The following is a 12,730-nucleotide window of genomic DNA, read 5'->3' as shown; positions in this document are numbered from 1 at the left end:
CCCGAGAATATTAGTAATGCTTTATTTCAATTGAAATCGTCCACGCAAACCGATATTGATGGACTTTGCAGGTTTGATAAAAAATTCTCCGGCTTTGGTCTATCCCATGTAAATTATTTTCAACAAATCTTTATCGTCGGGATGTTTCATTATCGCATGGAAGCTTTCTTTCATTTCGCCCTTGTTTAAGAGCGGAAATAAAAATGGCATTCGAAATTATAGGCCTATTTCCAAGCTGTCGACTATTTCCAAAAAAATCTGCAAGGGTTTGTTGCTGACAGATCTACGGAATCAAATCTGGCTGGTTTCTAGGTCGACTGTATTTCGACGAAGTTTCTCACAGAATCTTAATAAAATAATAAAACAAAAAAAATAGACGTTGTGTTGTAACACTTGATGGTATTTCGCAAGGAAGTATCTTGGGACCGCTTTTATTTGTGTTTATTAACGACGTCAAAAGGCTTAAACAAATAAATAAAATTAAATTAAATAATGCCCCCATAGCCTTGGCTTTAAGTATATTTTTTAATAAATTACTTTTTACATACAAATATGCGGCAACACTCAGCAAAAGTGAGCGCAACATACAAACTATCTACAACCCATTGGATTTTTCAATCTTTGCCAGGAAACCAAAGTTTTTATAATACATTTTTACCAAAAAAGTTCTTCAGATTTTGAGTTTTACTTGGTATATTGTCCGAAAGCAAAACGAAGATCCACCAGTTGGGCATACCACCTATGTATGTACTTATATATATGTATGAATATTGTATATGTATAGTATGTAAAGCGTTTTTCAGTAAGAGCGCTTCAACTTTTTTTTTGAATAAAACACAAACGGTTTGACTTTTTTAACTATTTTTTTTTTTAATTATCGAGTTTGAACATATACATGTAAGTAGAAAATTCGATTTCTTTTGCATGACCACCGCGTGCACGTTTTACGAAGTCCAATCCCAATTTTCGACCACTCTTTTGCATAAATCGGCCGAAATTCCAGCAATTTCGCGTTCAATATTGGCTCTGAGCTTACAAATCGTCGCCGGCTTGTTACTGTAGACCAATGACTTCACATAACCCCAAAGAAAATAGTCTAGAGGCGTCAAATCACACGAGCGCGGCGGCCATTCGACCGGTCCATTTCTGGAAATAATGCGCTCATCGAACTTACTCTTCAACAAATCAATTGTAGCGTGTGCTGTGTGGCTTGTGGCCCCGTCCTGTTGAAACCACATGTCGTCTAAGTCCATACCATTCAATTGCGGCCAAAAATAATCGTTTATCATGTCGCGGTATCGATTTCCATTCACAGTAACGTGGCGATCGTTCTCGTCAACGAAAAAATATGGGCCAATTACGCCGCCGGCATGTAAACCGCACCAAACAGTGATTTTTTCGGGATGCAACGGTGCCTCATGAACCACGTGTGTATTGCTTTCTGTCCAGTAACGCATATTTTGCTTGTTGACAAAGCCATTGAGCCAAAAGTGAGCTTCATCACTGAAGATGATTTTTCGACTTTAAGCTTTCAGAACACGCATTTTTATAATAAAATTCAATGATTTGCAAGCATTGCTCAAGTGTGTAGCGTTCCATGATGAAATGTGTACTAATGAAGTTTACAAATGACAAGCGAAAAATAAAAAATATTGCGTCCTTCGCCCTCCCTATAGGAAAAAAGTTGAAGCGCACCTATTGAAAAACGCATTACATGGCTATAAATGTTGGTCGTATATTTTTAATAAATTCAATTTAAATAAATCCTTTAATCATGTCAATAGCATACAAATCAAGTAAGAAATATTTGCATTAAAGTCAAAGACACCCACACACAATTAAAAATTTATTTCAGCAGTTAATGTGCCGAATTATCTCATCATTTAGCTCTTGAATTGTTGCTGGCTTATCGACATACACCTTTTCTTTCAAATAACCCCAAAGAAAGAAGTCCAACGGTGTCAAAACACATAATCTTGGCGGACAATTGACATCACCGCGACGTGAGATTATTCGGCCATCAAATTTTTCGCGCAAAAGAGCCATTGTTTCGTTAGCTGTGTGGCAAGTGGCACCATCCTGTTGAAACCACATATCGTCCACATCCATATCTTCCAATTCGGGTCATAAAAAGTTCGTTATCATCTCACGATAGCGAACACTATTCACAGTAACTGCCTCACCGGCCTCATTTTGGAAAAAATACGGCCCAATGATGCCGCCGGCTCATAAACCGCACCAAACAGTCACTCTTTGTGGGTGCATTGGTTTTTCGACAATCACTCTTGGTTTATCATTCACCCAAATGCGGCAATTCTGCTTATTGACGAATCCACTGAGGTGAAAATGTGCCTCATCCCCGAAGATGATTTTCTTCGAAAGTTGGTCGACGCCTGTTTTCATAATAAGCCTGAACAACTTTAACGCGTTGCCCGATTGCGTATCTTTCCATGGTTCAAATTGTGTTAGTCTGAAATTGAAAAATGTCAAATGAAATATAGAAAAAAACATGACGTTTAGGTGTGGTTCACATACAACATCGGCCCTTAAAATTTAACCACCCTTATTATATGTCTGCTAACTTCCCAAAAGATTAACCTTTTTGTCTGTTTTGTTGGAAAAGGCTTTCGTCTCATTAAAGAGGGGTATAACGGGAAAAATATACCATAACTAAATTTTCCATAAAATTCTGCCGTGTCTCTTAATGCACCGAAGTTCGAAATTCAACTGAGACGCCAAAAATAAGTCGAAACATAAAGCGTATTCGAGGGTTATTTTCGTCAGTGTGTATTAAAAGGATGATTTTGATAAATTCCAATATACATATTTAAGCTACCGCATGTTGGTTAATTGTTGTTTTTCATTGCTATTGATAAAGGTTTCAAGCTTCCACGTCATAAAAGCGGTATGGCTTTTGACCGCAGCACAGCTTGTCTCAATTGGCCCGAAGCTCTACTTTAAAAGAGCAACAATCAGCTAATGGTGAATTTCGTTGCGGGTCATTCTCAGTGTTAGCGTTCCAAAAGCTATCTAACGCCTGAAATGATGGCAGTTGTGGTTGAACAAGAGACAGTTGTGCCCCTTCTGCTTTCAAAAGACACGGCTAGATGTTGTTTTAAAAGAAAACATTTAAATGTTCACCATGGACATGTCTACAGGTAAAATATGTCAAACAGTCGATTCATGAATTGAATTTTCCTAATTGTTGAGAACGGCGAGATATCGACACTCAGCAACACTCTGCGCTACAGCAGCAATATGTTCAACAGAACGTTTAGTTTTTGGTCTTCCCTCCTTTTTCCAACCTTGACACAACCAGTTTCGTGAAATTTGTTCACCAACTTTTAAAGTTTCGACTCATTCAGACGATTATTTCCACCAAAACATTCACGAATTTTGCTCACGAGTTTCGGGAAATTTTTTCACCAGCTTTCAAAGTTTCGACTCATTCGGATGATTATTTCCACCAAAACGTTCACGCATTTTGCGATAAGTTGTTTTTAAAGATCCCTTTTTCCAACCTTGACACAACCAGTTTCGGGAAATTTTTTCACCAACTTTTAAAGTTTCGACTCATTCAGACGATTATTTCCACCAAAACATTCACGAATTTTGCGATAAGTTGTTTTTAAAGACCGACCATTTGCATAGTAAGTTTCAATAATTTTAACCCTTCTTCTGTCTACTTGGCAAATATCAAATATGACTTTAAAAAAGATACCGTCTAGAAAATATTCAATACTGACATCTGGGCGCCACTTCGTTACATACAAAGGATTTCATTTTCACCATCGGCGTATTTTAACCAAACAAAAAACAAATTCACAGCACTAGCTAAAGTTTATACGCATAAGCGTGCAACCTTTTCGTTCTTTGATACTTTATTTGAAATCTAAATATATTTTCTGCTACATGCACCCCAAACAAAATACAAACGAAATTGAAAGAACACCTAAATAAAAGCAATCTTTTTAAATTCGTACTTTTTTTTTGATTTAAGAAAATTTTAATTACTTTGCAGGAATAATCCATAACTTTTTTCACATTAATCAGCAAATTCTGTGTATTTCACTTTCAAATATTACTTTGACTTACCCCAACATGCTGTGACCTAATTTCAATGGTTGAGTTACCGGCAACTAAAAAAGAGCTTGTCTAGCTTAACACACACCAAAACAAAAAATATAAAAAGGGAATGCGGGCGTGTATTTCCTCTCAACTGTTGACAGGATGATAAATGTACGCAAATCAATTTTCTTGTGTGCTCGACACTGTCTAACTGTGTAAAATGTGTTACTTTAGCAAAAAAATATGCTCAATATTTGTTGACATACATACATTGCTGCTTGTATAATTTATATGATGTCAACATCTAAATAACATACATAATTACATACCTGCTATTACGAGGTTTGCCTTTAACATTTTGCACCCAATGATGAAAGCAGTAAAACAATAATGAAAGTGGTTTTCTTCATTTCAAAATATTCTCCTTTGGAAGTCAATATACGTACTTCTGCACTTTTGTCACGCAGAAATGCATATCTCTAAAACGATGTATTTAAAGGTTCGCATTTTATTTTTTATGTTTGGGAACAAAAAAAAATCAGGATTGTGAGGCGGATCACCCATTAATTCGATCTTTTGGGTGCTCAAAAACTCTTATTTGAGTCGATACGCGAGAGCTCGAATGGTATTGGTGATGTATGACTCGTTTTCGGTGGTTGGTTTTCCTTAATGCTCCTAAAACTTCGGGTTAACGAATGGCTGTTGTCAACTCAGAATTGTTTGTTTTAAGTTTTTCTAGTGGTACAGTTGTGGCATGACTGGATTTGCTTTGAGTTGTTGTCGATTGCTGTTTTATGTCCGGCTCATATGCATAGATTCAACATTCGATTCATAGACGTGCTTGGAACCACCGAAGTGAATTTCTTCAACATTCCTCTACACCAATCCAATCGAAACTTTTTTTGTCGTTCCCACGACAGACGATTCTACGTAATCGGAACGGACCGGATTTATATCCGGCCAAGGGATGTCACTTCAGCAGCATTCTTCGTAATATATATGCTGCTACAACAACAACAGACCTGTTTTGGGCAATTGTTAAATTATGCGATATCAAACGATAAAAAATCTTCTTGACGATCAAATGTTCATCAAATATTGAATGCATGCTGGTCCAACTAATGCCCGGGAATGCCTCTATCTTATGATATGTCATATGACGATCTTACGTTATCAATTGACGCACAATATCGATTGTTTTTGGAGCGACAACCGTTTTTGACGCCTTTCACGAAATTTCTCCTGCAAGAATCGTCGGCCACGTTGGAACTCATTGCACCAGCGTTCCACAGCGGCTAAGTGCGGCGCTTCAACACCAAAAGTAAAAGTTAGTTTATCACTCCTGTCTCCATAACCCATGTTGAAAATCGTAGTAAATCATCGCATACAATTTTTTACGAGGTAGTTCCATCTTTTGGGAGAGTTGAATTTTTTATTCACTGAAAGAAGAACTAATAATATCCGTATGTGAAAACGTTATGTGTAAGGCTTTTCTAAATTAATACCAGACTGTTCGATAAAAATATTGAATTACAGCTCATCACACCCAGCGTTGCAAAGGCGTTCCTGTTAAAAGACAACCCTTGCGCTTCCGCGTCTTCGTTCGTGCGTCTTTACTTGTATTTGTATTATTATTATTTTGTTTGTTTGAATGTGCACAATGCGGGACTTCTTCAAACATTTGCTGAGATTGATGGCTGCGCTGCGGAGAATGAAAGAACGCACTCTTTTTTTCCTCTTTTTATGTTTATGATATAGGGGAATTATAAATCGTTTTTTAAATTGAACAAATTGGTTTCATTTATGAGCCATGAAGGAAAGTGCACTTTAATTGTTTGACTAATATGACTATTATTTTCACTTATAACGGTATAAACACTTATTACATCAGGAGCAAAACTCAAAATCAGTATATAAGGTATCTTCTTTCTGTATACATATAATATGCCTTGCGTCTGTCTTGTCTTGTGTCTTGGTTACTAACAAAAATACCTCTAGTTGCTTTTCAGTTTTAGATCTATCCTATTTTAAATTTGCTTACAAAACATTCCACGTAAAAAAGTATAATGTTGTTAACTGCCTTGGTACTCAAAATGTTTGAAAAAGCTTAAAAATCTTAAAACCAAATATTGTAAAAAGTTGAAATCCACTAGAAGTACATTTTCCTTTTAATTAAACACCAGCGCTTCTTGAAGAAATTTCATTAATTTCATCCGGTGGTCGAATTGAGAATTAAAAGCTAAATTAAAAAAGAATTACTGATGATAAATGTTGAATTCAATAAGTATTAGAAAAAGACAGGCGCGAATTGAATTTTCCAAAAATTGTTTCCTCTAAATATTGAACATTACATCGGTTGCACTTTTAATACCAGGTATCCGTACTCCATGCGACTCGCTGCAGAAGTAATATGAGGATGCCATTCAACTCGCGAACGATATTTTCTTTTAGTGGTGATAAGGTCAGGTTAAGTTTGTTTCATAAACTTTATTTTTGAGGGACTCCCCAGGGCATGTTACCGAAAGTGCTTATCAGTTTTTTATGGAAGAAATCACGCAGTATCGCCATGGTCTCTCTAGCCGTGGCCGACATGGCGCTTTCTTCCTGAAGCAATATGTATGACCTGAAGAAAGGATGTTCTTCCATTAATAGCAGAAAATAATCGTTCAGCGTGCGCCAGTAAATGAAACTGCCCACAGAAATTGCTTTCTATCGACGATTTTCAAAAATATATATTATGTCCAATTATTCCTCGATGACTGTAAATCTCCTCATTTCTCGAGTTAGTTATAGTCCTTTATGTCTTACCTGAAAAAGAACAAAACGAAAGATAATGGTTCGCAAAGTTATAGTACATGTATGTATGTCGTCAAATACCATACATTCAGGGTGCATATAAAAATATATTAACAAAAACGACAAACTTAGTGATAAGGCTGATTGAGTTTAAGGTCTCTACTCAAATCTAGTAGGCTTCTGCTATTAAACTGTGTGTTTAGCCTAGGGAGAGTGGGCGCACTGAGGGTAGCGGCGGTTCTACCTGAGCTTCTGAGTGAGCTCGTTTATTCGTTTATTTATTGGAACTTGATAGCTCATAAAGTTTATAAGCGCACATTTTGCGGCATGGCTAAACCCCTCGGCAGACAACGATAAACCTCCGAGTGTATTTCTACCATGAAAAAGCTCCTCGTAAGAAACTATTTGCCCTTCAGAGGCGTCATAAAATTGCAGATCCCTCCAATTGTGAAACAGCATCTAAAGGATCACCACAAATTGTAGGAGGAGCTCGGCCAAACACCTAACAAAGGATGTAGATTTCTTTAACAAACAGATGCAAATGAAATCAAAGAATAACAAATAATTGCCAACTAAAAGTTTACGCGTAAACCCCAGTATTCACCATAATTTATTCACCAAATTTTTCGCGCTTACTTTTCTTGTAACTTCTGCATATAATAGGTTTTGAAAAGTTGAGATTTTGCAATATTTCCAATATATTCCGCTTGGAAAACTTTCGATAAAGTTAACTCCAATAAAGTTGCAAGGTGAAAAATATGTAAAAAAAAGGTTAATCATTCTGTCACATGAAAAACTTTTCTCGAAAGCGGAAGATATAATTTCACAGGAAAGGAACCACTAATCAGACAATTATTTAGAGAAATTTTTTGTTGTACCTCAGTGAGGAGAACTTTTTTGCTTAATGTGTTTCCGGTTGTAAATTCAAAACAAAAAAAAAAACCAATTAAAAATAAAAATAAAAAAACATCAAGAATATAAATTTCCGTTCAATAATAAAAAATAAAAAAGATATTATCTGATTTTTATGATGTAAGTTTTTCACGCGATAATTTTTGCCGATATTTATGCACTGCTCGTTGCTTTGTTCAGATATAAGAAACAAGTAAAAGTATCATTACCAAGGTGGCATGAAAGTCTACGAACAAATAAAAATTACCGATATTGTTTTCTCGGAGGATATCAAGCATTTGCCTTTGAACAAATATCTAATCCGTAGCACTTCTTCTCGATTTAACCGTGGAAAATATAATATTTTCTCTTATAAGCACTCATTTCCAATATTATTTTAAGTGGCGAATTAGAAATAGAAATATTATGCGACGAGTATTTGAGTATTGATTCAACACTTTGCAACAGCGGTACCCTAAATTTTCACGTGCACACCCAATCTTTTGCTATGTTTCGATTCGAAATTAATAGCAACAGTAATTATACAGTCTTATTATTAATTATTATCCAATAACAATAACAAATAATTGAACTTACCAAATAAACAAATATCCTTGCCAAAACTAAACTAACTAATACTATTTTTCTTCTCTTTTCATCTCTTTTTTCTTGCACTGCCTTCTCGTCTACTCGCTTTCCTTTTTTCCTTTTCCACTTTTTAACGGATTTCCAATTTTAATTGTTTGACACGCAAACACGACACCCACCGAACGAACGGTGAAAATAAACGCATTCTTGTGAACATTTGGAACCACAATTTCCCACAACAACAACAATTACCACTGCACTTTGGCATCCACGCTACACTGATCCAACCAAACCAATTTTCGGAATGAAATGTGGCAACACACGAAACGCCCACCCAACCTACATACACACGCACACACACATGCATACAAACACTGCCAAACTATCCGACCACTGACTCCTGCTGTCTATCGAAACGTTGGCGTTGATTGACCACAAACACTGGTGCGACCTCATCTGGGAATTCTTTCGCCCGCCAATCAACACGCGCTCTTTCTGTCTCCCACCCACACTTTTACATGTACATGTAACACCCACACATGCACTATTTTCTATCACTGCATGCACGCATCATCCGTTGGATAAATATACCCTAAAGGCTTTTGCGTGCCGAATTGTATTCGTTGCGTCGGAAGGGCGCGCTGCGCATGGGCGGCGCACTTGATGCCATACAAAATAATGCACAACAACAGTCACTGCAACAAGAAAACCACCAGTACGAACAGAACAATCACAATATGGCATCAATAATCAATACAATACCAACAACAACAACAAGCACCACCACTACGACCACAGCCACAACCATAGCCACCAACCACCACCATCCGTTATTGCATTGCGAATCGAATCGTCATTGCGCGCGTTGCAACACCGAGCTGGGACGCATCACGAATCGTGGAGCGCCGTGTCGTGTCTGTAAGCTGCGCGTGTGCAAAGTGTGTCGCGAATTCACCTCCCGCACCACCGATTGGGTGTGTGTGGTATGCCATAAGCAAATGTAAGTGGGAAACTAGATACATACATATCAGTGTTGCACGTATGCGTTTCGTTTCTTTATATGTATGTCACTTGGTTGTATGTTTTTGACTATTTTTATATGTGAGTAAATTTGTGTTCTCATGGCGAAAATAATTATAAATAATAATTATTTCCAAAAGTAATAAAAAAAAAGAAGGCGAAATATGGAAGAAAAATCGCGCGCTATTAATCATTACTTTGTGTCGAGTATATTAGTTATTATTAAAAAGCTGAAATATGTATATCTGTTTAGAAAATTCTTACATAAAATTCCTTTACTGATGCCAAAACCTTCATGTAAATATATATGTCAGCCTTCGTGGTATGCTTTCCGCAACATTTTCTAGCAAAATTTTTGCATTTTTCAAGTGAGCCGCTCTTCCTTTTACAAAGCTTCAACTTTGGATTCAGGCAGAGTGTATGTCGGATTTTCCGGCCACAAAATGAGAAATATTTTTTATTTCAGACATTTTACCAAGAGATTTGGAATATAGGAAATACAGCATACCTACTTGCTTGCAGGCTGCTCTGGCATTCGTATTTGTGTTTCGAACATCTTGAGTTATTCTTCCTAACACAATAATTGAAAATATGTTTATCATTAGAACCAATTAGAACAATTATTTTGTAATTTCCTTAAGGAATCCCTTTTATTTGCTAAAGCAACTTACATCCTTGGTCAAGCTCCTAGTCCAATTTGTGGTGATCGTCTTGACATTTCGTAGTAAGAATACGCTTCGTCATGTCGTCCATCCTGCTGTTGATGGATGGGTTCTTTGCGTTGAAAAAATCAGCTGAAGAAGGACTTAACTTCACTTGATGTATCCAACTGACGCCGGTTAGCATGAGAAAGAAACGACTGACGCTTTTAGTTAAACTCGGCAAAAGTTGCCTGAAGAGTTATCGCGCCACTCAAGAAGAAGAATGCGCTCGGAGATTTGCCATTGAGCTTTTCAATCAATTGATGTTTTATGTCCCTAATAGGTTTCGAATCCAGGGTAGTCAAGCACAAACACATGCAGCTATCTGGGACGCATTTAAAGATTAGTGTGACATTAATTTAAAATTCTGGGGGGCTAATGCTTAAAAGAGCATTTTAAAAATTTGGCTCGTAAGGTCCCACCGAAAGACTTAAGAGGATTTAGATAAAGAAAATTATCTCCTTGGATGAAACCCATTTTTTGCTCAGTCGTCATGTCAACAAACAAAATTGTAGTTATTGGAGCGTAAGGAATCCACTGGTGTTCGACAATGCATACACGAAGGTTTATGGTATGGTGGCATCATCGGCCCTTGTTTTTTCAAAATGAAGAAGCAAACACCTTTACCATCAATGGTCCTAGGTACAGATGTTAATCGATTTTCTGTGACCACAGTTTGACAGCATCGATATATCAGAGCTGTAGTACTAACAGTGGATGAGCGTCGTTTCCGTAAAATCAGGTATTCGATTAAACGCGTTTCACAAAACTAAGAAAAAAACAATATCGAATTGAAACAAATTTTCTTTCTTAATATGGATTGTATGTATGTTTGTAAACTTATTTTATTGAGCATCAATAATTGATGATTGACCAGGCGTGGAGGATGCCGAACCGATAAAAATTGTTAAGTCGTTTACTTTAGTTTGGCTGCTGGAAGTTTCTAAATTTTGGGCTTTGAATCACTACATTAGTTAAAGCTGCTGTTCCCCCAAAGGAATTTGGGTTGAATGTGACTTTTAAATTCGATTTGCCACCAATACCAATTTCACCAACACTCCGCAAAACTTATACATGGGTTCAATTCATTGTGAAAAGAATTGAGAGGTGTGTCCAACATCAGATCGTTAATGAGCCGATTAGCTGACGCCACCGCAGTCTTTAGAGTTGTTTGTTTACGAATAACTGAGATTGTGTTGGTGATATCCGAAAAAATTCTATACAGTCTCCGTCTGAATTACTTCGTTGCCGTCTGAACAACGACTATTGACCAAGTTTCTGAATTTGTGTCAAATGAATTGATACCCGAAGATGTGGCAGTCGTAGTTACTCTAACAATTTTGAGTTTCACCGTAGCGGATGGCTAAATCTAGTAATATATTATAAATATACAATAAAATGTAGCCACGATACACTATAGAGAGAATTATTGGATGGCGCCGATCGTGATACTACTGCTTTGCTCTCAGTGGATTTGGCAGAATATTTGGGTGTGTGGCATCGCACTTGAGTTCTTTGTGTAATTTCTTCTTCTTTTTGCATTCTTGCTCGTTTTTTCACATCTCTCTTATTCAACTACACCAATGTGACGACATGCACTCTCTGATGGGCGCAATCTGCTTTTATCATTCTTGGCCACACTGAATTTCTCTTTCAATAGTTTAATAGTAGTTTCGAGTAGCATTTTGTTCTTCTTAACTATTAAAGACAATATTCACAATCGATTTTGCTAACCTTAAATGGTTGAAGTACCTCTCTGACACTCCCCATGTAGCACTAAAGCGCAGTTTTGATACCATTATGATACCTCCAACAGGCAGATATCTGCATGCAGCCAGAGCTGTTGATGTAACGGAGTAGGTTGTTGGGATTTAGGTAGTTGCACTGTCCCAGGCTGTCGAAGACCCAATGACCTTAATCGTCTGGCTGCCAAACCCAGACATTTACAAAGAAAGTGCTCAATAGTCTCCTTCTCTGAAAGGTCCCCACAGCTTTGGCAATGAGGAGTGAATGCTAAACCTCACTTGCCAGCTTCCAAAAACATTGGGTCGTTAGTTTGTAGTCTTCGGTACGTCACATAATTTAAATCTTTGCTCGAAGATTTACGAAAGAGTTATTAAATATTGCGGGGGAATGTTAATATCGAGTTTTCGGTAGTTTAAAAAGACACAAAAAAGAAACTATTAAAACCGAAATTAAATAAAGATTGAAAAATATGCTCAACCAAATTTCCTCGGCTTATAGAAACACCAACTTTTTTTTAAATATCCCTTTTTTCCAACAAGACCCTTATCAGACAAGTAACGCAACAATTGAAGTTGTAAAAAGTGTTCATCAATTGGGTGCCGTGATCATGCAACTTGAAGCCCTCCAACTACTTTCTATGGGGCTACATCAAGTTCTTAGTCTGCGCCAAAAACCTAACCACTTGAGACAAGCTTAAGACCAGCGTTCGAGACGCTATTGTCATAATAACGGCGCACATATTGGATGAAATCATTAAAAATATGTTGGTTTCTTTAAATTTCTTTTCCTATCGTCCTCATCTGGTCACGCATTACTTTCGCACACAAAAACAATGTTAAACTTTAAGAAAATTACAGGTGGATTTGAATGATTTACATAAAATAAATTTGCATAAATAAATCAAATGAAAATCTAAACCC

The 12,730-nt window shown here is 36.9% G+C and overlaps 1 protein-coding gene across 1 annotated transcript in view; it reads left to right on the top strand.

Annotated features, from left to right (window-relative positions):
- Positions 1 to 8,929: 8,929 nt before the first annotated feature.
- LOC128871961 (uncharacterized) overlaps positions 8,930 to 12,730 on the top strand; it is a 93,045-nt gene continuing 89,244 nt past the window's right edge. The window contains exon 1 of the mRNA XM_054114169.1: positions 8,930 to 9,343. Within this exon, the coding sequence (XP_053970144.1) occupies positions 8,991 to 9,343 (353 nt within the window). The 5' untranslated portion in view covers positions 8,930 to 8,990. The remainder of the gene's footprint in view (positions 9,344 to 12,730) is intronic.

Source organism: Anastrepha ludens, chromosome 2 (assembly GCF_028408465.1).
Source record: "Anastrepha ludens isolate Willacy chromosome 2, idAnaLude1.1, whole genome shotgun sequence".
NCBI lineage: Eukaryota > Metazoa > Arthropoda > Insecta > Diptera > Tephritidae > Anastrepha > Anastrepha ludens.
The sequence above is the reverse complement of the archived record's forward strand: the minus strand, read 5'-3'. Positions and strand labels throughout refer to the sequence as shown.